General features: G+C 36.2%; 3 protein-coding genes and 2 pseudogenes across 4 annotated transcripts; 3 read left to right on the top strand and 2 right to left on the bottom strand.

Annotated features, from left to right (window-relative positions):
• Window positions 1-413: 413 nt before the first annotated feature.
• On the top strand, window positions 414-20,163 carry LOC120170437 (50S ribosomal protein L4, chloroplastic-like). Its single transcript, XM_039178365.1, has 4 exons — window positions 414-1,261; window positions 1,892-2,048; window positions 15,525-15,530; window positions 20,152-20,163. Exons 1-2 carry the CDS (start codon window positions 451-453, stop codon window positions 1,915-1,917), a joined length of 837 nt encoding a protein of 278 aa, XP_039034296.1. The 5' UTR covers window positions 414-450; the 3' UTR covers window positions 1,918-2,048; window positions 15,525-15,530; window positions 20,152-20,163.
• On the bottom strand, window positions 3,127-6,501 carry LOC120170436 (vacuolar cation/proton exchanger 3-like). 2 transcript variants are annotated; one of them, XM_039178363.1, is made up of 10 exons: window positions 6,146-6,501; window positions 5,986-6,053; window positions 5,350-5,378; window positions 5,058-5,254; window positions 4,644-4,979; window positions 4,169-4,285; window positions 3,998-4,051; window positions 3,785-3,901; window positions 3,588-3,684; window positions 3,127-3,492 (listed from the first exon to the last, which is right to left on the bottom strand). In XM_039178363.1, the coding sequence occupies exons 1-10, from the start codon at window positions 6,431-6,433 to the stop codon at window positions 3,455-3,457; spliced, it is 1,341 nt and encodes a 446-aa protein (XP_039034294.1). In that variant the 5' UTR covers window positions 6,434-6,501; the 3' UTR covers window positions 3,127-3,454. The 2 variants fall into 2 exon arrangements, with proteins under 2 accessions (XP_039034294.1, XP_039034295.1); XM_039178364.1 differs by having other exon boundaries at window positions 3,806-3,901.
• Window positions 8,503-20,819, bottom strand: LOC120170435 (annotated as a pseudogene).
• A 1,378-nt stretch (window positions 20,820-22,197) lies between these two features.
• Window positions 22,198-23,578, top strand: LOC120170417 (23.6 kDa heat shock protein, mitochondrial-like). Its single transcript, XM_039178347.1, has 2 exons — window positions 22,198-22,415; window positions 23,149-23,578. Exons 1-2 carry the CDS (start codon window positions 22,198-22,200, stop codon window positions 23,576-23,578), a joined length of 648 nt encoding a protein of 215 aa, XP_039034278.1.
• A 2,292-nt stretch (window positions 23,579-25,870) lies between these two features.
• Window positions 25,871-27,857, top strand: LOC120170416 (annotated as a pseudogene).
• Window positions 27,858-27,899: the final 42 nt, after the last annotated feature.

The raw sequence follows: 27,899 nt of genomic DNA, 5'->3' as shown, positions 1-27,899 counted from the left end.
AATTAGTATGGAAGGAAATGGCGGTTAATATTGAAGTCTATTTTTAGTCATATGTCCTTTTATTATTTGCACCGTTTCATCAATAGTCATAATATTTTAAATTAGCAAAGTTCGGCCGAAATTAATAATAAATTTTGATTCTACATCCATCAAGATCTAAATACTTTTTAATTTATTTTTAAATTAAAATGAACCAATAAATATGCCATAATATTTAAAAATGTCGTATCATATTTTAAATAGATCATTTTCCAATAATTTCATTTTAAAAAGCATATACTAAATATAGGAATGAAAATGCACAGTGTGGTATAGTACAAGGACTTAGATAGGCATTTTGCACTTATATGCAATACTTGTGATACCAAAGGAATTCGATAAGGAACATAATTGTGTTGTTGGCTTATCTTCTTTCTCATCGCTCGCACCCCAAATCCAAACAACTCAAAAATGGCGACTTCAGCTGCAACACTTTCCTTCTTCTCATCCTCCCTTTTCCTCTCTTCTCCCTCCGCAAAGCTCCCAGCTTTCCTTCCCCTCTCTTCTAAATCCTCTACATCAAAACCCATCCTCTCGATTTCTTCTCAGCTTTCCACTCTCCCCATTTTATCCTTCACCGGAGAGAAAGTCGGCGAAACCTATCTCGACCTCAAGTCCGCTCATCCCGAAACTGCTCGAGCCGTCGTTCACCGAGCAATCATCACCGACCTTCAAAACAAGCGTCGCGGCACCGCCTCCACACTCACCCGCAGTGAAGTTAGTGGTGGTGGGAAAAAGCCTTATCCCCAGAAGAAAACCGGACGGGCACGTCGTGGGTCTATGCGCACTCCGCTCCGTCCCGGCGGTGGTGTTATCTTTGGACCGAAACCCAGAGACTGGTCGATTAAAATCAACAAGAAGGAGAAAAGATTGGCGATTTCGACGGCATTATCCAGTGCAGCTGAGAACACGATAGTCGTGGAAGATTTCGCGGATAAATTCGAGAAGCCGAAGACGAAAGATTTTATCGATGCGTTGAAGAGGTGGGGATTGGACCCAAAGCAGAAATCTATGTTTCTGATGATGGATGTGCCTGAAAATGTGGATAAATCGAGTCGGAATATCGGGACTTTGAGAATGTTGACTCCCAGGACACTTAATCTGTTCGACATTCTGAATTGCGATAATCTAGTGCTGACTCCGGATACGGTGGAGTATCTGAATGGAAGATACGGAGAAGAGTATGAAGGCGAAACTGAGGATGAAGAAGAAGGTGCTGAAGGTACATCTCTTTTTAATTAGTATTATTAGAAAATTGTTGTTAGTAATGGTACTATTATTGTCATCGTTCGTTGCATTACATTTTGATGTGATATGTGAACTTTTAGGTGATGATGGTTGTATTTGCGAGATAGAAGAATATGCATTTAGACATGTTTAGTTCATTAGAATGTTCAGGGCTCGTAATTGGAAATTCAATGCAGATGCTGCTGAGAAATGAAGATTCATTTAGGCATGTTCAGTTCATTAGAATGTTCAGGGTTGGTAATCGGAAATTCAATGCAGATGACGTTCGGAGATGATCTTTGTTGGTAGTTTAAGTGCACATTCAAATGGTAAAGATACATAGAGAGTATTGAGAGACTTATTCGTCTTCAGCAAGACCCGAGTTCTCCTTAATGAATAATTGCAAATTTGTCTGTGGTGTAACAAGTACTATGTATGACTTTGGAAAGTCGTTTCTTGATCATTTTTTTATTTGTTAGCCTGCTTAGATGAGAGGGCGCCCCTAAATTTTTCATTTTCATCATTGAATCTATAGGTTTCCGAATATTATTTTCATTTCCTTCTTAGCCTGAGGAATGCTAAAGGAGAAAAGATTTTGATTTCTTGTATTTTTTTTCTGAGGCAGATGAGAATGCTGATGGAGAGCAATGAGCTGCTCTTTCCGTCGGTTAACCTACGAGCCATTTCATATATGCTGAAGAAACTCGAGGCTTGGCCTAAATCAAAGATTGTTGTAGGCTAGTTTTGGTGATTTATCTAGTGCATTATTTTTGTATCTTTTCCATATTAATGCTCTAATAACACTTGCAAGCCAAGCATTGCCCTGTTTCATTCTCCCTCTTTGTTCTGATTGTTTTTTTATTCATTCGTTACTTATATAAGATTAACATGCTTGCCAGCAATGAACGGTTATGTTCAAGTCTTTATAACATTAAGACATCCTAAACCTGAAATTTCATGTTTGATGTGAACATAGTGATTAAACGAGTTCATTTTAGGGATATTTGGAGCAATTGACCTTTGAAATTTGGATTTATGGCCTTCTCTGTGTTCTTTTGCTTGAACTAGCCTCTGTTCTAAAGCAGTATCCCAAACAGCAAGATATCAGCTAATTTGATGTGTAAACCGTGTCAGGTAATTGAAAACAACAAATCTTTGGTCGTCCTATGTTTACAGTTGCCTGCATATCTTGTCTTAAAGAAAGCATAACTGTCCTATGTGCACGTTGCAGAGAACTAATGACAGATAGCGTTGAAGAATAAAACAAAGGTTCCAAAAAGTTTGAACTAGAATTAAACATGGAAAAATAGGAAGAATAACAGAATAAAGGTAAAAAATTACAATGATTTTAATTTATGTTATTAGTTTTTGTATTCTGTATAAAATGTGATTTTTGCCTTTATACTCTTTATTTAGTCAATTTTAGTCATTGTAATTTTTAATTTTTTTTTTTTGTTTATTACCTTGAAAATTAAAGTGATGGTAAAATTTTCTTTTGGCCCCAAAAATAATAAAAATTCAGTTTACCCCTATTAAAAAATTACATAATTATAAGCTCAAGCAACGGCAAAATTATATTTTTGGCGTTTCAAATATTTATAATTTAACTCTGGCATGCTTACGCATAATACAATGGAAAATAATAGAATTTGATTTATAAAAGACTGAAATCTCAAATTTTAAAGAAGTATAGAAACTATGATCAAATTAAAACGAATAGATTAAATCTACAATTTATGTATAGTACAAGGAGTAATAGAAGAATTTAACCCAAAATAAAATAAACTCTAAAATGTAAGTTTTTTTCTCTTATTTATTGATATTTTATGATTTAATACATCCCCACAAAGTAATTGGTCTTTTATCTCTGCTTCAGCAACATAGAATTAAATTATTAATGGAATAAATGCAGTAAATGAAAAAAAAAACCTTATTAAGAAATCCCCAGAATCAAAGCTTGCAGTTACAAACATTTTCAAATGAGAAGATGGTTCTTTTTTCCTCTCATATATATATATATATATAAGCTTGAAAAATGGCCTCAACTTCTCATGTCTGCAACACCCTTTATCTTCTCAGTGCTCAGATCTCCAAAATGTAAATTTTCCAAAGGTTGAGGAAAACGGATGGTTGGAACGTCGACATGCTCAAGATGGTGCCGGAAAAAGGCAGTGCCGACGAGGATAGGTTAGGCTGAGTTGAGTTCCGAGTTGACAATAGTTTGATCTATAAACAAGCAGAATTTGGAATTAATCAGTGTTCATCAATGAGAAGAAAAATTACATGAATAGATGCATATGGGAAGTTTGGTGTTTACTTACCCAATGGAGCTGGAATTTTATGAACAAAAAAGCATGCAGAAATGGCGATGTAACAAAGGCAAAGAACTACCCCTTTCATGTAATGTGAAGTTCCATCCTGACAAAGTAATAATAACAATAATAAATAAGAGGAAATTATAAATATTTATAATTTTAATTAAGTTATTAAAAAAATAAAAAAGAAAAGAAAAATATACCTGCAGGGTAAAGGCAACAACAAGTATTGTTAAAGCAAGACATCCAGTTTCAAGAAGACTGAAGTCAAGATCCATGGGGATTCTCATAATCCACCCTACTACAACACACAGGGGAACCTGATATGTATATATATATATATAATGATTGATTTGTTAGAATTGATTGAAGATGACAATATCTTTAAGATGTTTTTGAGCTTGTTTAAATCTTACAGCGAACATAGAAATTTGAGTTGCAGAACCCAGAGCAACACCAAGAGATATGTCCTGAACAGGCCCAAAACACATAATAAAGTTACGTAGAGATAATTCAACGTAAAATTATTATACAGATACTAAGATTTTACGTGAAAAACTTCATATAAATGATAAGTTTAAGTTTACCAATTTATTCTTGAAAGCAAAAATGATAGCTCCAGCATGTTCAGCAGCATTCCCCACAATAGGTATCAGAATTATGCTGATAAAGCTAATGGAAATTCCCCAAGTCTCGGATGCAGCCTGATATATCCATAAACACACAAATCCATCACTATATATATACCATATCTATATCTATACACAAGAAGGACATAGGAATTCAGGTTGCACTGGGTGCGAATGTCAGGTTGCACCGGGTGCGAACTTAAGAAGTTATGTTAAATGTCAGGTTGCACCGGTGAGAACTTAAGAAGTTATGTTAAAAATTTTAAGGGTATGAAGTTATAAAATTTCAAAGAGTGTAAAATTAGATAATCAATAGAAAATATAAAAAAAACCTAGAATTTAAGGGAATTTAAAATGTAGGGGTGCGACCCAACACCCCTCGGTCTATCCCTGAATACATATAGTATATATTATAAATATCATGCATGTATACCTCAACCGTGCCAACCACATACTCAGATAGCAAAGCTATAACGAGCGTCATACCAACCAACCAGCTGAATCCACTCCAAAATCCAATCACTGCTTTTTCTTCATCTTCATCCTCACCATCCTCTTGAGCGTCGAAAATCTGTCTATGAGTTTTAAGCTGGAAGATGATATATCCGATATAAGCCACAAGCATAACCACACTACTCGCTCTCGACAACTCCAGTGTAGATTCCGCAATTGAAATCCCACTAGGCTGTGCTGCGTATCTGAACATCAATGGCAACATATGGCACAGCAGTCCCAGCAACAGCAGACCAGAGTTCACATCAGCTTGTTTCTGCACATTATATACATAATCCCAAAGCATTAATAATTCAATACTCTCAAACTTCTATGTATATTAAAAATGTCTTACTCGATCATATCTTTGCTCTTTCTTGAGGTTAGCTAAGCCACTACAAAGGAGAGAGGTGCCGAGAACAAGGAGGAGATTGGAGAGAATGGAACCCATGAGAGAGTACTTGAGGACATGGATTTTGTTCTGGTAAAGTGCAAATAATGCTATGATCAGCTCTGTTGCATTTCCACAAGTTGCATTCAGCAGCCCTCCAACTGCAAATATTTCCAAATCCATTGATTGTTTTCCATTCTCTCAATATCTTTAAAAAAAATTCAGTTTTCAGTAAGTATCGTCTTGGAAATAATACCTGTTGGACCTGTATAGTATGCGATTTGTCTGAATTTATAGAAAGAAACCTTGTCAGATTCTTGCACGTAAAACCATACGATATACGTGCATGGAAGGAAAATGGTTAATTTGTAAATGGACCCCCGACTATGTAACTTTTAATAATTTGGTACCCGATAGATATCTGCTTAATTACTCATCATATCAACACCTTTTTATTGAAAATTTTAAGTACAAATTTAAAATATTAAAATCAATCAAAAAATTAAATTTTGAAATTTTTTAATAGGTCAAATGTCATAATTTGCTACCCAAATACAAGTATACGACTCAATATTATTAGATGGAATCATTTAAAAACTCTGAATTTAATGGGGCAACATTGAAGCGTATATATATATATATATATATTTGATGGGGTAAAGAATAATTTTATTATTATCTCAACTTAAAATTTCTTGACTTTTTTAGGTACCAAATCAAAAAAAAAATAGAGTTCAATGGTCAATTTATATATTAATTAATTAATCTAAAAGAAAATGTGGAATTGAAAAGAAGTTTATGTGCTATGTGGACTGATTTTGGACTGAAAATACATATTCAAAAAATAGAGGGATCATAAAATTTGACCGAATGAGAGACTAATAGAACTTACTCAGTGAGAAAGCTGACACGCTCGGCAAGGGGGGTAAGTCCAAGCAAGCTCAATGCAAATATCCATGGCTATTAAGCATTAAAAAAACCCAGAAAAAGAAGAATAAATAATCCAAATTAAATTAAAACATGGTAATTAATTAACTTTGACACAAACTTACTCTTTCAAACTTGTAACAATCAGCAGCAATGGCTAAAGGGATGGCAGGGAAAAGAACAGCAAGCTTTGTCCCTAAAATCACTTCTTGCAAGTTGGCTAAGAACCGTCTAAGCATCTGAAACCGAATCGTGGAAACCAACATCGGGTCGGATTTCTTACGCATGAACGAACTCGACCTGTTTTGTGCTGTCCTGATAACTCCTCCAACATCATTACAAGTTTCTTTGCCCATCAAACTTTTGTTAGACTCCCCTTTTTCCATGTAAGAAAGCTCTCCTGCAGACTCCATTGATGAAGAACAAAGAAGAAGAATCAAATGCAAATGCAGGTGCTGTTTTGATTATTAAGAATAAAGGAAAGTGGGGAGCGTTTATGGTTTGTATATGCATGGCGATTATATAGGGGAAACTGTACCACTAAAATTCTGCCATTGTTGAAAGACCCATTGGGTTTCATGCTTTGGCTTTGCAGTTTCCTAGAATTTTCCCGCTCTTTTGTTTCCATTCTTGCATGTAGCTTGTTTGAACCTTTTCACCTACTGTTTATTTACCTAGAATTGATAAGCTTTTATTTCTACCCATTTCCTTACGTACGCGTGAACTTAAAAATTAGGCTAAATTACATCAAATATTATATAATTTTAGGGTTTGTATTATAGAACTTTAGTTTAGATTCATTATAAGCATTGAACGACGTGATGATGAGACAATTTTTTTTCGTGAACTTAAGTTTGTATATTGGTTTTGTTATTGAACTTTAAAATTCTTTCTTTTTAGTCGCTAAATTTTAGTTCACGTACCATTTTAGCTTTTGCAACTACTCTATTTGTTGTTCTATCAATTTATGTCCATCAATATTGATCATTCGTGACAAGATCTGTATTTTTTTTCTCACTAGATAATTTTTTTCGTGAAATCCACTTAAAATTAACAAAAAAAAAACATGTAAGAAGTTTTTTTTTATTTCCACGTTAGTATCATGTCAACATCAAACTGTCGTGTAATCCTATTGTTAGCGATTTAACAACTCAGTGATATAATTGAGGGCAAAACGAAAGTTCAATGCTACAATTAAAACTTTTTAAAACTCAATGATAAAATCGATACAAATCTTAAAGTTGAGTGGTAGTTAGTGTAGTTTACCCTAAAAGTATTAAATTTATAGGTCAAATTGTACACTATACATTTTTGGTGGACCTAATCTCTCTACTATATATATTTTTAATGATTGCCTATATTTTACTTATAAAAAAAATGTGTATTTATGGATCTTAATTCCGTCAAATAATTTGGCATAATTTAGAGGGTAGCGTATGGGTACGCATATACTCAAAGGGTTGAGAAACTTCTTGCTATTTTCAGAGCATGGATTTATACTCAAAGGGGAGAGAATCTATATACAATCCGTTCAACACCCCCTATAATTATTTGTTAAACATTTTTTAAAAATATATTTTAAATATTTTTATGTTATATATATAATTTTAAATTTATATTTATTCCGGGTCGAACTAACCCTAAAAGAAAAATCTCTAACCCAAACTTCTTACTCACATGTAATTGCAAGGTAAATTAAGATTTGGAAAAGTATTAGCTTTTAGTCACTCTAATTAATCATAGTAATTAAATTAAGACCCAATTGATAATATATATATATATATATATATATTTGAAATAACAATTTATTTATTTTTGTACATTTGTATTCAAAGTTATACAATTGATGATTGATCACCAGTATATAGTCCTCCAAAACGATATTATTTCGAGCATTAATAAATTCTCACTAAAACAACATTAAATGTACAAGTCCATCAAATATGAATAATTATTTTTTGTGGGAATGGGAAATTTAACAAGTGTATTTGTTTTGGACCAACTTGAAATCGAAGGAAATTTCCGTTTAGATTATATGTCAACATGCTACATTCATATTGTTATCAAGATTTAACAAGTACTAGTTTGGGTCATTTTTGCTTTGTGGTTTAGGATTGATATGGGAATTTCAATGAAAGCTAATTACTAAGATTTTTAATGTACATTGACATTGAGATGGAACATGTTATTTTTATGTACATGAAATCAAATCTGCCAAATCCTGTTCATAACATGACCCACCATGGAACTGCCACCAACCTATAAAATTCTCACGTTCACAGCAATGCACAGCCTGGAATCTTTTGTAAAGTAATTCTTTATAAACTTGAGATTTATTGGTTCCAAAACAGAACCATTGGTGTAATCGTATATAAAACAGGTTGTTGTTCTGAAACCTCTAATGTGCTATGTTATGATTGGGAATGACCTCGGTTATTTACCGATATGAAGTTATGGTCGTGTATGCAATCGCGATGTGAAACAATTAAAACAAAGGTTACAGGTACCATTGATCTGAAAAAACACGTTCATTTACAGTCAAAGAATATTAAGAAGAAGAATCAAAATTCTGCGTTTCTACTGAAAAGAAGAATCAATCTGAAGGAAGGGACATTGTTGCAGAAGAGAGGCTAGCAGGGCTATTCTCGCAGAGTGTTTAGAACTTTCTCCAAATTGGAAACAATGTCTGTCATGTTAGGCCTCTCTTTTCCCTCCAAATTCACACAATTTATAGCTGTATAGGCCATGACTTCCACAGCCTCGACCTCGTGAACCTCCGGCACCCCGATCCTTGTATCGACCACTGCCCAGAGATCCCCGGCTGATATCCTCGGGGTGGCGTATTCGACTACCCCGATTGGCCCAGTGCCATCTTCGTTTTTGAAAACAGCTTTTCTCCCCGTCAGAAGCTCTGACAATACTACACCAAAACCATAAATATCGCTTTTCGGTGTCAATACATTGAGTACGTAGTATTCAGGATCAATGTACCCAACAGTTCCAACTGCGCTGGTTGACATAAATTCTTGATCAGATTCAGGTCCCATTAGTGATAGTCCGAAATCCGAAACTCTAGCTGTCCAATTCGCGTCTAATAGTATATTGGATGACTTTATGTCTCTGTGAATTATAGGTGGCATTGCATAGTTATGGAGGTAATGAATCCCTCTTGCTGCATCTAATGCAATTTTGATCCTCATTCTCCAGGAATTCACTATGCTGCTCGATTTTTCGATGTTGTCCTTGTTATGCAGATGATCATAGAGCGATCCGTTGCTCATGTACTCGTACACCAGAAGCCTTTCGTCGTTTTCGTGGCAGAATCCAACTAATCCGACTAAATGTTTGTGGTGAAGCCTTGCTGACAAAGCTAATTCCGATTCGAATGTGGTTTCTTTCTCTTGGAACTTCTTCACTTTGTGAGCAGATGTTTCACTTTCACCTCTTTTAATGGCGACATCACGACCATCTTGAAGTTTGCCTTTATAGACAACCCCGAAGCTGCCTGAACCGATCCAATTTTCGATCGAGAATTTGTTTGAAACATTGGAGAGCTCCGAGAATGACAAGTTTTGGGTTTTCTCTGCTTGTTTTGATGACGATGATCCACTTCTTTGCCGTCCTAGTCTCCTCGAACTGTTGCGCCTGATGGAGAATGATCTCAAAGGTGGGGCAATGGAATCATTGTTGTCCTCAACAGCGGTCACTATGTTTGCATCGGCAGCCGTCGGTTGCACAAAATTATGAGTCATGCAAAGCAAGAACCGATATATTCCTTTGCGTAAGCCGTAGATGATAGTGCAAATCCCTGCAAATGCTCCAATCGATCCGAAGATAAAAAATGCCAAGGAAAGCTTGTTGATGCCTTTACTCGATTGAGAAAATGGCTTAGACCCTTTTGATGGAATAGGTGCCAGTATCGGTGTCAAAGGCGCCGAAATCGGAAGCTCAATCCGACACGCTTTGCCAATGTTCCTTGAACCATAACACAATGTCTCAGATACGTACCGCAATTACATGAACCCTCAACACATGGACCTCGAATCACCACTCCTAAAGGAACAACACTTTCCGAATTAAACCATCCATTTCCCCAACAAATCACTGTCAAATTCCTTGTTGTCAAGCCGCAAATGAAATCCAAACCAGCAACAGTTGACTCAAATGAAACATCTGCCACTCTACTTGTATTACCTCCTCCCCAGCATAGAACCAATCCTTTTCTTCTTCTAATAACACAGCTGAAATTCCATCCTAGCGAAAGACTGGTAAACTCGAAAGTCGGACGGCGAGAAACATTGAGTTGGCCGGTGTCGTTGTTCCCTTTGCAAATCAGGAACCCTGTCCTAGATGTTGGAAAAGTCAAAATTTTGATGGATTTTGGAAGACAAAATTGGTGAGCAATTTTCGGTGGATTTTGGAGGCCACTTTCGGTGACAGCAACAAATTGTCAAAATTAAGCTGAAATTTTTGATAATTTGGTAATGATAAAATCACACATTTAGTCATTATACTTTATGGTATTTACAAGATTAATCTTTAAGCTTCAACTATAAATAACATAACTCATTTAGCTTCAAAATTATTTTTTCCTACCAATACTAAAGAGTTTAGAGAGTTCTCTTGTGAGTTGTGAGTGTTTTGTAAACACCTGTAAATTTTCTCTCTTTAATAAAATATATGTAGTAGTCCGAAGACGTAGGCAAAATTGGCTGAACTCCGTTATCAATTTCGGGTATTATTTTTCCGCTTTTATTTTACATTCTCACTAATATGGTTATAGGGAAATTACTCGATTATTTCCCAACAACTGGTATCTAGAGCTTTTGATTGTGAATTTTGTCGGTTTTTTTTTTCTGTGAGGTTACTATTTATGTGAATAGTAAATTTCGTGAATAGTAAAACTTTGCTGGCGATACGAGTTTATCGACGGAGGTGTTCTAATACACGGTAGTTTGCGGAAATTGTCAGAAACGATCTAAAAGAAACCAGATTCGAGTGAGAGTGATGGCTTTGAGAAACGAAGTTGATGAGCTCAAGAGGGAGCTGCTCATATGCAAGGGAGCAATGAGTGAATGAGATGCGCTCAAGACCTTCTTGGAAGGACTTAGACCAAGGGCGATGCTTGGGGGAGAGCAAGGAAATTCCCAGAGACTTTCGGAGGCCATAGCTGTAGCCAGAAAGCTGACTGAGCTTGTAGGAGTCAAGCCAAGTAGTAATGTGTCGTCCAGGCCCAGGGATAGTGGCAACAGTGGGGGAGACGGGGAAAAGGTGCAGCAGGGAGATGGTAGAGAAAGCTATTCAAATGGCCAAGTTGAGTCATCGACTGTTCGTATCCAAAGAAAGCCATCGGGAAAGAATGATATGGATAAGTCCGATGTAAAGAAGAAGGGAAGCAAGGAAAAATTAAAGTGCTACTTCTGTGATGGTCCTCATTTGATTAGAGGATGTCCTGAGAAGTGTCGCCTTACAGCCATCATGAAGAGGATGGAAGAATGAGAAGTAGCGAGAATTGGCGCGGTTGCAAGTGTTAAAACTGTCAAGCCAGGGAAAAGACTTGTTTCGATTAAGGGGTCAATGTGGCCAAGCAAGGATCGAGACGAGGCAAGGCTGTTGATGTTGAGGCAGCCGAACCCAGAAGAAAGCCCGATGTGTAACACCCCAACTCGTACCCGACTTGAATACGAGTCCGAGATGTCACATTGACATTTTCAAAACCTTTACTCTTGTAAAAGTACGGAACATTTGAATTTATATTAAGAAAATACAATCAAATATTATTCAATTGTGTGTTGTATAAAAATTTGAGATAAAAACGTGTTTATGAACGGTGAAATACGATATGAACAGTAATACCGTAACCTGCTACAGTGATTTTTTTGTAAATTGTACATAACACTCGTAAAAAAATTTAACAGTTCATTTCTTTTCATTTGTACTTATATATATATGTTTAAAAGATTACAAAACTCGATCAGAGCATAATACCTAATTTACCTACTTTATTTACATGCCAACCTATTAATCATAATAATACATACTGTGTAATTTACTTCTGATCTGGTCTTTGGGCAGAGATATGTTGTTACTTTGAACTTTGCTTTAATCCTTCTGCTTCTCAGTACCTACGTGTAAATCACTTACACGCTAAGTCATAGACTTAGTGAAGCAAAAACAGAATAACAATAATGCATTTTTCATAAATATAAACATTCAATCTATGAATTCAATCGAGTCTCATATAATTCAGTATACATGATAACCTGAGATAATATAAGTACTTTTCATACCTTTTTATCGTATAAATACATATATCGAACATTTCTTTACATACCATGTAACACATATACTACTTCACAACAAAACATACATAGTAGCAAATCAATTTATTTATTTACTCTCTGTAAAGACCATGTATTAGCCCATGTATACTTTTGAGAACTCAAGGTATGTGAGTACATTGAGGTTGTGCACCACTATGCTGTCACAACAGCTCGATCAATGTCCCGAAGGACCAGTCCATAGATTCCGAAGAACCTAGGTAAACAGTCCATATGTCCCGAAGAACATAGGTAAACAGTCCATATGTCCCGAAGAACATAGGTAAACAGTCCATATGTCCCGAAGAACATAGGTAAACAGTCCATATGTCCCGAAGAACATAGGTAAACAGTCCATATGTCCCGAAGAACATAGGTAACCCTCGACCCTTGGCATGCCAACTATACCCCTAGCTCTCATATCACATAACATGGGCATTATCATTTATGACCGTTCACATTACTTATTCATATTCTTTCTCTTATAACCACATATCTTTTCTTTTCAGTCACGTATCACATGTACGTGTAATCCTTGATATCATAATCACATATTCCTTCTCTTCTATCACATATCAAATGTATGTGTAAGCACATATCTAATATCATATGTTGCATTTTCATGTAAGCATGTAAATCATGTAACATACAAACATACATCCATTTCTAGGTACTAATGCATCCATAGTAATCACATAACATTATATAAGTTACTCTTTACCATAGTAACTCTATCATTGACTCATCGCAAGCCAATGTTTGATCAATCACATAAGTACAATTTAAATTGCACTCACCTTAGCCTTGCTTTGATTCGATTATAATCCCTTGATTATTCCGAAACTTGTTTAGGCTCAATATCTACATAAATATATCATTTCAAAACAACTATCAGAAGCCTAAACTTTAAACTTGATGTTAATAACTTAAACCGGTTTAATAAATCGAATTCTGAATTTTCATTTAGGGGGGAATCGATACCCCCCCAGGGGAATCGATACCCCCTGAACAATCTGGAATTTTTCGTTCAAGAGGGGGAATCGATTCCCATTCATAGGGTATCGGTTCCCTCTGCCCAGAAATTGTATTCTAAGCTCGAAAATCATCAATTTTCAACTCAAACCTTCCTATTTTACTTCCTTTAATACTCCTAACTTTAATACACATACTGAAACTTATTTCTATTCCACAATCACTTCTTTAACTTCAAATCTAGTCATTCCTATGTAATTACAAAAATTCTACTAGTTTTGCAACATGTTCAAATTCCTATTCTAACACTTCCTATCCCTTAATTAACTTGATGACAAGTCAAATTCAACTTTCAATTTTCAATATAAACTTTATTTCAATATTTCATTCAAAAACTCTTAATCTTTAAATCCTCATAAACTCTTCATTTTGTTGTTTTAAAGCAAATCAATCCTTCCTTAATCTTACTTAGCATCTAATAATCAAAACTAAACTTAAATTTCAGCCCATAATCAGCTCAAGAGAAACTCACCTTTGCTTGGCTTCACACGTGGAGAAGAGAAAAATGAAGAAGGAAAAGAGAGAAGAGATTTTTCTGGAAACTCTCCATCCTTATCCATATATATATCATTTAATTATAATTTCAAGTCTAATGACCATTTTACCCTTTAATTCATTAGATAATTACAATAAACTTTTAGGAAAATATTTCTGAACAAATCATTAAACTATTAAACTATTACACTTTAATCACCATATTCTGAAATTTTACAATTTTAGTCACTTACCCGTATTTTGGGATGTTACAAATCTCCCCCCCTTAAGAAAATTCGTCCTCGAATTTTCATTGCACCAGGAGATAAGATATTGTCTACACATCTCCAATGCATTTTACTTTAACCTTTCTAAAATCCATATAATGTAACTTATTATATAGACAGTAACCTCTAGTTTCATCACTCCATACCAATAATCCATCTATATTTATTCTTACTATTATTATTATTATTATTTTTTTTTATGGTTCAGATTCAACCATTCCATTTTCCTTTGTCTTATAAACTGATCCCTGATGTACATATTCTTAGACTTTTCTATAACAATATTCTGCATCATTTGATCTTTTAATATTCTCCTTATAAGAATCATCCCCTATACCTTATCTTATCAATGCAGCAAAGAAACTATTCTATTTCAGAACGATATAAATCCTCTAACATTATAATACGGGTTTATTTCCAATCTTACTTCAAATTCATTGAATAACAATTCATCAATTTAGTAAGAAATTTAAATTCTCCGAATTATAATGGAACACTTTCAATATATCTTACTTCTCCACACACTGTACCCTAATAAATTTGTCACTGTCATATTACTATGAATAATTTCTAACTGAATTCTCAATTCTTTCACCCATTTACTACTAATATATGAACAAACAAGCCTAAATCAATCATTATCATAATATATATATATTTCACACTAGAAAATACCTGCTATTATCTCCGGATCATCAAAATCTTCATTGGTATTAATATTATACATTCGAGCAGTGGAGCGTATTTCTTGTTGAGTAGAAGATTCAGATTGGCTCCTACCTCTTCCTCTCCTTCTCCCTCTCCCAGGTATCATAACAGATCGTTCCGACTGTACTGGTTCTCCTTTCCCCAATGGGCAATCTCTCACAAAATGTCCCATTTCACCACACCCTACTGATTGGGTCTGTCTAACTTTCCTCTGATTTGATTCTCTAACGGAGGATTCTACCCCTCCAGACCTTGCCTGAGACTGAGTACCAGAATCTCTACCCCTCTTGGGTGGTGCAGAACTCGATAAAGCCCCGGTTCTTTTAGATGATTGGGTTCTTTGATCCCCAAACCTTTCATTCTGAGCTCTCTCTAGAGCTTTAGCACGATTTACTATTTCTTGAAATGAGGACAAGTTCAATACTATTAACATTTCTTTCAACCTTGGGTGCAAGCCCTCTACAAACCACTCACACACATCCTTCTCTGTTGGAATCAACTCAGCCACAAAACGACTTAACTTATTAAACTCGCACTCGTACTCATACACTGTGCGATTCATCTGTTTCAGATTCAAAAATTCTTGCTTCATTTGACGGATAAATTGGTCTCCTATATACTTATGCTTAAACTCTTCTAAGAACAAAGACCATGTCACTTGATCATGGGTCATTCTCAAAGTGACATTTGTCCACCAAATTCTCGCTTGCCCACGAAGCAAGGAGACCACTCCATCTAACTTCTCTACATTAGAACAGTGAAGTCCATCTAACATAATTTTTACATCATTAAGCCAAAGGTCCGCAGCAACAGGACCTTCTTCGGCTTCACCTTTAAACTCCGTAGCTCCTAAACCCTTCAACTCCTTTGCAACATTCATTCTTGGAGTTGAAGTAACAGGAGGTTGATAACGCGTCAATACCGCATCTAATGTTCTAAAGAACACATCTTGATCAGTTACAGGCACTCCAGAAGGTGTCTGTTCTTCACCTTGCCTGGCCAGGGCAGGTGAATTACTGCTCTCAGCGGGCCGATCATCTCCCGCTTGACTTCTATAACTATCATGTCCGGACATCTATTAAGAATAAACATATCGTTCTATTAGCAAAACAACATACTCATTACTATACCAGATCAGAAGTTTTCACTATTTTGTTGGCATGTATACGTTATAAGGCACCCTAGACTCTTGTTTATGCCGAGAATCGGCTAAACCGTAGCTCTGATACCATTAAATGTAACACCCCAACTCGTACCCGACTTGAATACGAGTCCGAGATGTCACATTGACATTTTCAAAACCTTTACTCTTGTAAAAGTACGGAACATTTGAATTTATATTAAGAAAATACAATCAAATATTATTCAATTGTGTGTTGTATAAAAATTTGAGATAAAAACGTGTTTATGAACGGTGAAATACGATATGAACAGTAATACCGTAACCTGCTACAGTGATTTTTTTGTAAATTGTACATAACACTCGTAAAAAAATTTAACAGTTCATTTCTTTTCATTTGTACTTATATATATATGTTTAAAAGATTACAAAACTCGATCAGAGCATAATACCTAATTTACCTACTTTATTTACATGCCAACCTATTAATCATAATAATACATACTGTGTAATTTACTTCTGATCTGGTCTTTGGGCAGAGATATGTTGTTACTTTGAACTTTGCTTTAATCCTTCTGCTTCTCAGTACCTACGTGTAAATCACTTACACGCTAAGTCATAGACTTAGTGAAGCAAAAACAGAATAACAATAATGCATTTTTCATAAATATAAACATTCAATCTATGAATTCAATCGAGTCTCATATAATTCAGTATACATGGTAACCTGAGATAATATAAGTACTTTTCATACCTTTTTATCGTATAAATACATATATCGAACATTTCTTTACATACCATGTAACACATATACTACTTCACAACAAAACATACATAGTAGCAAATCAATTTATTTATTTACTCTCTGTAAAGACCATGTATTAGCCCATGTATACTTTTGAGAACTCAAGGTATGTGAGTACATTGAGGTTGTGCACCACTATGCTGTCACAACAGCTCGATCAATGTCCCGAAGGACCAGTCCATAGATTCCGAAGAACCTAGGTAAACAGTCCATATGTCCCGAAGAACATAGGTAAACAGTCCATATGTCCCGAAGAACATAGGTAAACAGTCCATATGTCCCGAAGAACATAGGTAAACAGTCCATATGTCCCGAAGAACATAGGTAAACAGTCCATATGTCCCGAAGAACATAGGTAACCCTCGACCCTTGGCATGCCAACTATACCCCTAGCTCTCATATCACATAACATGGGCATTATCATTTATGACCGTTCACATTACTTATTCATATTCTTTCTCTTATAACCACATATCTTTTCTTTTCAGTCACGTATCACATGTACGTGTAATCCTTGATATCATAATCACATATTCCTTCTCTTCTATCACATATCAAATGTATGTGTAAGCACATATCTAATATCATATGTTGCATTTTCATGTAAGCATGTAAATCATGTAACATACAAACCTACATCCATTTCTAGGTACTAATGCATCCATAGTAATCACATAACATTATATAAGTTACTCTTTACCATAGTAACTCTATCATTGACTCATCGCAAGCCAATGTTTGATCAATCACATAAGTACAATTTAAATTGCACTCACCTTAGCCTTGCTTTGATTCGATTATAATCCCTTGATTATTCCGAAACTTGTTTAGGCTCAATATCTACATAAATATATCATTTCAAAACAACTATCAGAAGCCTAAACTTTAAACTTGATGTTAATAACTTAAACCGGTTTAATAAATCGAATTCTGAATTTTCATTTAGGGGGGAATCGATACCCCCCCCAGGGGAATCGATACCCCCTGAACAATCTGGAATTTTTCGTTCAAGAGGGGGAATCGATTCCCATTCATAGGGTATCGGTTCCCTCTGCCCAGAAATTGTATTCTAAGCTCGAAAATCATCAATTTTCAACTCAAACCTTCCTATTTTACTTCCTTTAATACTCCTAACTTTAATACACATACTGAAACTTATTTCTATTCCACAATCACTTCTTTAACTTCAAATCTAGTCATTCCTATGTAATTACAAAAATTCTACTAGTTTTGCAACATGTTCAAATTCCTATTCTAACACTTCCTATCCCTTAATTAACTTGATGACAAGTCAATTCAACTCTCAATTTTCAATATAAACTTTATTTCAATATTTCATTCAAAAACTCTTAATCTTTAAATCCTCATAAACTCTTCATTTTGTTGTTTTAAAGCAAATCAATCCTTCCTTAATCTTACTTAGCATCTAATAATCAAAACTAAACTTAAATTTCAGCCCATAATCAGCTCAAGAGAAACTCACCTTTGCTTGGCTTCACACGTGGAGAAGAGAAAAATGAAGAAGGAAAAGAGAGGAGATTTTTCTGGAAACTCTCCATCCTTATCCATATATATATCATTTAATTATAATTTCAAGTCTAATGACCATTTTACCCTTTAATTCATTAGATAATTACAATAAACTTTTAGGAAAATATTTCTGAACAAATCATTAAACTATTAAACTATTACACTTTAATCACCATATTCTGAAATTTTACAATTTTAGTCACTTACCCGTATTTTGGGATGTTACACGATGCGATTGCGAGTGTTCAAGCAATCAAGGCAGGGGCAAGACTTGATGAGGCTACATGTTCCAAAGTAGTCGAATCATGGGACAAGGATGGTGAGACTACAAGTTCACAAGTAGTAAATCGAGGATCAAAACGTGATGAGACTGCAGGTGTCAAAGCAGTCGAGCACAAGAAGAAACCCGGTGCGATAGCAAGAGATAAAGTCCCAAGTTTGACTAAAGAAGATGGGTTCTTCAGCTTCATGTTCGGATTGAAGCCATGGGCAAAGAAAGTACTAGAGCGAAGGGAAGTCAATGAGTTCTCTAAAGCCTTGACAACCGCCGAGTCCCTCAAGGAATTTGGAGTCAAGAAGAACAAGACTTCCAAAGCAAAGTCAAAATCCGAGGGTAGTGACAAGAGATTCCATGATGAAGGCAAGTCGAAGGATGAGGAATGTTGTTCCTCGAGTGGCAGTGAAAATCCACTCAACGACGAACCAGATGGTGGATCTGGAGAAGATGTGTGCAGTCTTGACACAAGTTCAAGTGTCAAAGATGCGAAGCCGAGGGTAAGAGTCGAGAAAACGAGGGGGCGCAGACTTAAGATGCCAGAGGTGTTGCAAGATTACCCGAGGGGAACCGAGTCATCCAATGTGATGGATGAGCCCAGGATTGAGTTGTCCAAAGGAGAGGACGAACCCATGATCGAAGAGGCATTAAGACTTGGTGTAGTACGGTTTGTTTCTGCCAAGGCGAGTAGAAGCCAAGTACAAGAAGAGTTTTTCGTGTCCATGGAGTTTGTCAAGCATGTTCGTGTAGAGAACATGGCTTCAGAGACTATCATAAGAGAAGAGTCGAAGCAAGGGCTTACCGAGGATGTTCAAGTGAGGAACAATCTTTCAAAGACTAGTGGACAAGAGTCGAAGGGAGCCAATACGTTGAGGGACAAGGCAACCACGGAGAAACTGCCCAATAACAAGTGGGTTTACAGGGCGGTGACTACAGACAAATTGAAGTTGTGTTCAGCTTCAGTTGGCATGCTAGAATAATAAAACCAGAAATGCTGCAGCATTAATTGAGGTGTGAAGACAGATTAAAATCAGTCTTCAAGTGGAAGATTATTGGAAAAGTTAAAATTGGTGGGCAATTTTCGGTAGATTTTAGAAGCCAAAATTAGTGGGCAATTTTTGCTGGATTTTGGAGGCAATTTCGGTGGCAGCAACAAATTGTCAAAATTAAGTTGAAATTTTTGATAATTTGATAATGGTAAAATCACACATTTAGTCATTGTACTTTAATGTATTTACAAGATTAGTCCTTAAGCTTCAACTATAAATACCCTAACTCATTTAGCTTCAAAATCATCCCAAATCATTTCTTCCTCCCAATACTAAAGAGTTTAGAGAGTTCTCTTGTGAGTTGTGAATGTTTTGTAAACACCTGTAAATTTTCTCTCTTTAGTAAAAGATCTACAGCAGTCTGGAGACATAGACAAAATTGGCTGAACTCCATTATCAATTTCGGGTATTTTTTTCGTTTTTATTTCGCATTTTCACTAATCTAGTTATAGGGAAATTAGTCAGTTATTTCCCAACACTAGTCAATCTACAAGCATGTGAATCTCCAACGACCAAACTCGGCATTGACAAGTTACCAAGTTGTCTTTGGATTTCAACTCCAATCTTATTACCATCCCAAAAGATAACTTTACTATCATTCCTCAGAATCCCACAACTAAAACCACTCCCTGAGGTGATTCCACTAAATTTTAAGCCAACACCCGGTGACGGAAATGACAAGGCTTCCTTTCCTCTTCAGCATCTAGCAATACCCGAACCGACTTCTCTAGCACAAACATGGTCATCATCCACGGCCAAGTCGGTCAACGGGGCTTCGTAGTTCGAATATATATGTTTAGGCCTGAAACTTGACGAGTTCACCAAAGTTTGAGTCTCCCGACAGTGGATGCTGCCTGAAACCACCTGATCTAAGGCCACAAAATAAGGTTCTGCCACCGGAGATTGCTTTAAACGATACGTTCGGCAATGCTGAAACATTTAGTCCATTTTGGTAGCACTGGATTCTCTGTGTTGGATCACCAGCTATAATCCCACAAACGGTGCCCGTGCTGAATGTGACAGCAACCATGGAGGCTGATCCGATAGCGGCAACAACATCGGATTCCGTCGTTAATGAGACAATGATGGTGGCAAGGAGGGTAATGGTGAAGGAGAAGGGTGTGGGGGTCATTACAGATATGGTAGTTTATTGATATTTCTCATCGAAGAAGAGTGAAAAAGCAAAAACATAGGAGCTTGGGAGAGAGCATAATAAAAGAATACAGAAGACATTAATCCAGACAGGTGCGAAGCATGTGGTCCCATCCCATGAAAAACAGTGATGTTAGTTTGGAACAATGTCTTGGATAAAAGCAAAGCAATACCCTTTTTTCAGACCTAAAGTGTTCATCTTTCTATCTGTCTTGCTCAAGCTCTTACTACCAGATTTCACTTTGGGACACCTTTTAAATGTACTTCAATCATACCTGCCACATCCCAAAAATGTTTTTTTTCTTCTTCTCTAGTATTGTTTAGGCACACCAACAGAAGAGAATTTGAAGATTATGTATTGATCATAAGAGTACATAGGAATTAATGAAAAAAAGATTACTAATAAAATAGGAAGCGCGTTCAGTTTGTGTTCCGTTTTAGTTGTTGTTTGATCTGTCAAGTCACGGGGCTGAGGTAGAGAGCTAAATTCCTGAGCTGGTTTTTAATATAATATATGTTTGGATTAGCATAACATTGGTTCATCAAAGAAACTGTTTTAAACACATAAAAAAGTATTATTTGATGAACCAAAAATCCATAATTTATTTAATTGATATATAAATAACGAACATTTAAAAACATTATATGCTAGAGCTCTGGCTTTCTCTCCTTATTCTCTCCCCGTCTACAACAAAACAGTCGCGCTTCTTCTCAACAAAGCCCCCAAATGCCTAACCTTCTATCTAAGCTAGAAAAGCTTCCTAAGACTCAATTAACAGTGCCTTTGATCTCAACATTTCAAAAATCATTCGACTTGATCACAAATTATTAGATTAAAATTACAAACTATAAGGAATATATTATCAAATGTTTTTCTAGGGTAGGAAACATAAGTGTTCACTTGATAGAATGGTGAGCTTTTCTTACAAAAACTCGTATTAAATTTGGGGATGGTGAAGACATGAGCAGCCCTTGGAGAGGGTCATTTGTTATTATTGTTGGGTCCGGCAAAGGTAGTCAGTTGCTCAACGGAGGGAACGTGGGCGTCTTTCAAAGGTCATGTCATATGGAATCACATGGGACATTCCTTGTTTTGACTTTTGATGAAATCACTCGTGCTGTTGCACCACCAAATCCCCTACCAATACATCACACAACGCACCTAGTGTAGTTCAAATGTGCCCGGATATTAATCACCAGCTCCGCTCTAACCACCCAACGCACCCAGCATCCTCTCCTGTAATGACATCTCCAACTTTTGGGGTTGAACTATCCAGAACAACTGCAACATCAGTTCCATGTTCAAAGCAGACCCCGGGTATTCTGCACCAGCATCTCCAATTGGTGCTATGCCTCTGGACATTATCGAGCGTCCTATCATAAATCTTCATTAGAGAATTTTACACCATCATCTCCAATGGGCGAAATGCCTCCTAACCTTCCAGATTGGAGTTCCCCTAATGGCAAACTAGATTGGGGTATACAAGGAGAAGAGCTAAACAAACCAAGAAAATCTAGTCATCTCATGTTCCTAAACAATGGCATCAGTTTGGAAAATGCGACAGTCTCAGTGCCATCAACCGGTGATGAACCAGAAGCATCTGGAGTCCAATCTCACATGAACACCATCCCTTCTGTCGACTAGTTTAGACTCGATTACTAGTAGCAACAACAATGTCATTACAACGAGGTTCCAAATTTTCTTATTGCTTGGATGGAAGAATTATAGAAGGACCAAGATAAGTCTGTTACATAAAAGCAAACCCAACCCATCAATTAATACCTAAGTTAATAATTTAATTAGTTCCTTTTTATAATTTTATGAATTTTCATAAAAAAATTAACTGCATACGACTATATGGAATGAAATAGAGTGGGGAGAATTCATAGCGCAACACCAAAGAACTAAGAATCACATAGACGAGGGATCTTAAAAGTAAAATATAATAGTATGTGCTTGACAAAAGGTGAGACTCGGCGGAATTAAAGGGAATTACTTTACTTCGCACTATAAAACAAGATCCAATAGCACTACAGATGAGCAAAAACAAAGGCATATAAACATCTTGAATTGAATCAAATGTATTAACCTATAGATGCAAGATACGAATCACATAAGAGAGTATTAGAACTAAATAGCTAGAGTTAGTTAAGAGCAGTTAGTGTTGTTAGCAGTCAGTTGAGGAAGTTACAGAGCTTCTAGAATCGTGCCAAGCTTCTGTTAGCTATTATAAAACCATGTACACGATCACTGGAATTAATAAGAAAAGCATTCAATGTTTGTTGAACATTAAAGCTTAATCTAGCTTTCCAACATGGTATCTTTCGCCAAAGTCCTGGGAATTTTGGTTTCACGCTTCTAAACTTTCTTCCCTAGCTCCTTGCGCATGGTACGCCCAGTGGCCATCGCTTCAACGACCTCCAGGCTCTTTAACAGAAACGCCATGCATGAGTTCGATAGCGACAATGACGATAGTGAGTTCAGCGATGATCGTCGCGGCATACGCTCACTTTCTCGCCGTAGTGATGGTTTCTTCTCAGATGTGTTTGATCCTTTCTCCCCAGCGAGGAACCTGAGCCAAGTCCTGAACATGATGAATCAATTCATGGAGAATCCATTTGTGGTTGCATCGCGTGGCATGGGAGGGGGTCTATGCCGAAGCTGGAGCGTTAAGGAAACGGAAGACGCCTTGAACTGTCGAATTGACATGCCTGGGCTCGGGAAAGAGGATGTCAAAGTGTCCTTGGAACAGAACACTCTGGTCATCGAAGGCGAGGCCAAAGAATCTAACGAGGGGGGAATCTAAAATCCTCAGACGTTTCAACGTCAATGGCCATAAGACGCCTAAGGCAAATGTTTCAATGATGTTGTTGGTGTTTGGTTTGTTTCACATTATTGTTATAGAATAAGGTTTTTTTTTTAGAATTTTTTTTGGGTGCATGTTCATTCACATCAAAAGTTTTTTTAAGAATTTTTTAGAATAGGCAAATGTCAAGAACCTTGTAAAAGAGGGTGAAGAAGAAATAAATGAAGTGAATAAGAAGAACGAAAGGAAGCATCAGCACTTTCGATTCAAAGTGAATGGAAGGAAGCATCGGCACTTTCGATTCAAGAAGAACGAAAGGAAGCATCGGCACTTTCGATTCAAGTGAACGGAAGGAAGCATCCTTACTTTCGATTCAATTGTTCATCTTTTCAATTGTTCAAGGCTAAGATGTGTATGTTACCTTGTTGAAGGAGGAAGAGAAAGTAGAGGGAATATTAGAACTAAATAGCTAGAGTTAGTTAAGAGCAGTTAGTGTTGTTAGCAGTCAGTTGAGGAAGTTACAGAGCTTCTAGAATTGTGCCAAGCTTCTGTTAGCTATTATAAAACCATGTACACGATCACTGGAATTAATAAGAAAAGCATTCAATGTTTGTTGAACATTAAATCTTAATCTAGCTTTCCAACAGAGAGCAAATCAGTAAATAGACCACCATAAGCAATGTGACAGATATAGTTCTTGAAGGAAACATATCTAACACAAATCTAAAGACCTGAAGTCTCGTTATAATTCCAACATTTCTAAAAATCTTGTCATTTTGGTCATTCCTACCTACATAATCAACAAATTTTGGTCATTGTTTCTTAAAATCGTATTTCTTACGTTCGTATAACACACCTACCTTGAAGCGAACCATAGTTGCGTTCATCACAAACCCGAACTAGCGTCCAAGGACGAGCATAGGAATCGCATATTACACATTTGCCATAAGGCACAGACGTGTGATTTTATGCTAGGGGACAAACTTATAAAATTTAAGGGTAACCATACCTATAAAATTCTAAAAAGCAAAAATATGTTTTTAATAGAAATTAAAAAGAAAATATCTAAAATATATAGAAATTTAAACATTAAGAAACAATCATAAAAATCATTTTTTGATGAAAAAAAATGCTTGTGAAACTACAACCTTTGGACCAAATATTATTAGCAAAAACAGGAATTCGAGGAGAATAAATTAAGAAAGTAAAGAAGGGAGAGAGGCAATGCTGACCTAAAAAGGGTATCGAAATTTGCCCTAGAGACCTAGAGCAAAAAGGGTATCCAGAAATTTAATGAAATATTAATTTAATATTTTTTATAATATTGTAATAAAAATTTTATTTGAATTCTAATCGTCGTTTCTCCGATCACATTCTCTAATAAAAACTATGATAAAATTATTCTCTATAATTGTACAATTATACATATATAACTAAGACTGTGATTTGATATACTTTTGTATAATCCTTTTATAATTTATCATTGATCATAAAAAAATATTCTTCTCTATTTATGAGTTTTTTCATATAATACTCAAAATTATTTTAGCCATTATATCTATTTTTTTACGTATTGTTACATCAAAACGTGGCTAAACAAAATACTTCATTTTCAATCATAATATACTCTTTCATTTGCTGGTTAAAGAGAGTGTTATTCTCCTTAAGTCCTGAATTTGAGTAGTTACGTCTACAGAGTGTGTATACGTTGTCAATGATTAAGAAAGATTATAAATATATACTACCTTATAATCACATCGTACTATTAAAAATAAAGAATCAAAACAAGACAAAAGACATATGCTTTTAGATTCTATAACATGTATCTCAATTTTTACCTAAAATAGTTTATTTTTTCTAAATTTTATTGGTATCATTTTCAGTTATTTAAATTGAAAAACTATTTTTCAACGTGAAAATAGGATCAAGTTGATATAGCCGGCTGAGTTAAGTAATAGTAGTACAGCTTTGTGTTCTCATATCTTGTTAATATTTTTATTTTAAATATATTTGTTTCCTTATTTTAAAAACTATATTCAAAAATATATTTTTTTCGTTAAAAGACAGAACCTACTCTATTCAAACAACTAAGCATCCACCTAGTCATGTTATAATCAACTTACTAGAAATTACTAAAAAGCCATCGTATTTATATGTTACATTTTTTGTATTTTCTCCAAGATTACCACATCCTATTTCAATATTCTAAAAAATAAAATATTTAAAGCCATCTTCTTCATAAAAGAAATTTTCATGTGCAATATTTCAACGAAGAAACCAGCTCAAATTAAAATGGACGGTGAGTCTCGTAATCAAAATGGGGTTCCTCAAAAGTCCTCGGATTTACTCGAGTAGTCGGCTTCGAATGATCTAATCGACTTCAAATTTGCTGTTGAGGAAGGGGGTCATGACATTGATGAACTATGCTTGTGGTATGGGAGGAGAATAGGCTCAAAGACGATGGGATTTGAAGAAAGAACTCCTCTTAATTGCTTCGATCTTCGGGTGCAAGGATGTGGTGAATTATATCGTCAAAACTGGTCGTGTTGACGTTAACAAGGCTTGTGGTTCTGATGGGGGTCAGGGCTCTACATTGTGCTGCTGCTGCTGGTGGTTCCTCTCATTCACCTGAGGTCGTTAGAATCTTGCTTGATGCTTCTGCTGATATGAATTCTGTTGATGCCAATGGAAACCGCCCCAGTGACTTGATTGCTCTAACTTGTTGCAAGTCGGACTTCAACTCAAGGAAGATGATATTGGATGCTTTTTCGAAAGCAAGCGGAAGTAACAGTGAAAGAGAGCGTTTGCTAGCTCAAGTAACGACAGAGATGGAAGGGTTTGAGCAACAAGCGAATTTGACTCCCCGAGTTTGGAAAGATGGAAATGAGAAGAAAGATTATCTCTATGATCTTGCTCTTCCTGATATCAAGAACGAGATATACGGGACAAATGAGTTTAGGATGTACACCTTCAAGGCCCAACCTTGCTCGAGGGCTTACTTTCATGACTGGACCGAGTGTCCATTTGTTCATCCGGGGGAGAACGCAAGGAGGCATGATCCTAGGAAATATCTTTATAGTTGTGTCCCTTGTCCCAAATTTCATAAGGGATCGTGCAAGCATGGCGATAACTGTGAGTATGCACATGGTATTTTTGAATCATGGCTTCATCCCGCGCAATATCGAACTCGTCTATGCAAGGATGAGACTAATTGCACTAGGAAGGTATGTTTCTTTGCTCATAAGCTAGAGGAGCTCCGTCCCTTGTATACTTCGATAGGTTCAGCACTACCTTCACCAACATCATATTCAGCTAATCCTGATCATGGCTCGATAAGCCCATTTGCTCATGCTTCTCCATTTGTTATAAAACCTCCAACATCAACACCACCCTTGACTCCTACCGGAACCTCTTCTATTGGTGTAGGGATGTGGTCGAACCAGTCTAGCATGATACCTCCTACCTTGCAACTTCCTAGTAATAGTAGGATGAAAGCTGCACGAAGTGCTTGAGGTAAGGATTTAAACATGGAAATGCTCAATTCAGAAAGTCATCGACACCACCACCAACAACAACTAATTGATGAGATAAATGGTTTTTCTCTTCGACCAGTTTGACTAATCTATCGTCCGGGGAGTTAAATAAGTATGGAGGGGTAAAGCCGACTAAACTTGAAGATATTTTTGGATCTCTCGATACTACTACTAAGTCCTCGCTTCAAGGAATTTCATTCGAGGCTACTTCTCAACTGCAATCACCAACTAGAGTTCAAATGCGCCTGAATATTAACCATCAGATCCGCTCTAGCTACCCAACGAACCTAGCATCCTCTCTTGGGGTTGAACCATCCGGAACAACTGCAATATCAATTTCAAGTTCAAAGCGAACCCTGAGCGTTATCGAGCGTCCTACCATAAATCATCAGTCAGGATATTCTACACCAACATCTCCAGTCGGCATAATGTCTCCGAGGGTTATTGAGCACCATAACATAAATCTTCATTCAAGGTATTCTACACTAGCATCTCTAGTGGGCATAATGCCTCCTAACCTTTCAGATTGGAGCTCCCCTGATGGCAAACGAGACTGGGGTATACAAGGAGAAGGGCTAGAAAAACTAAGAAAATCCAGTCATCTAGTGTTCCTAAACAATAGCATCAGTTTGGCAAATGCAACACTCTCATTTCCATCAACTGTTGATGAACCAGAAGCATCAGGGGTCCAATCTCATATGAAGACCATCCCTTCTACCGACCAGTTTAAACTCAATGACCAATAGCAACAACAATGCCATAACAATGGGTTCCAGATTCACTTATAG

Source organism: Hibiscus syriacus, unplaced genomic scaffold (assembly GCF_006381635.1).
Source record: "Hibiscus syriacus cultivar Baekdansim isolate YM2019G1 unplaced genomic scaffold, ASM638163v2 tig00111779_pilon, whole genome shotgun sequence".
NCBI classification, from domain to species: domain Eukaryota; kingdom Viridiplantae; phylum Streptophyta; class Magnoliopsida; order Malvales; family Malvaceae; genus Hibiscus; species Hibiscus syriacus.
This window is presented reverse-complemented; position numbering and strand designations above follow the sequence as displayed.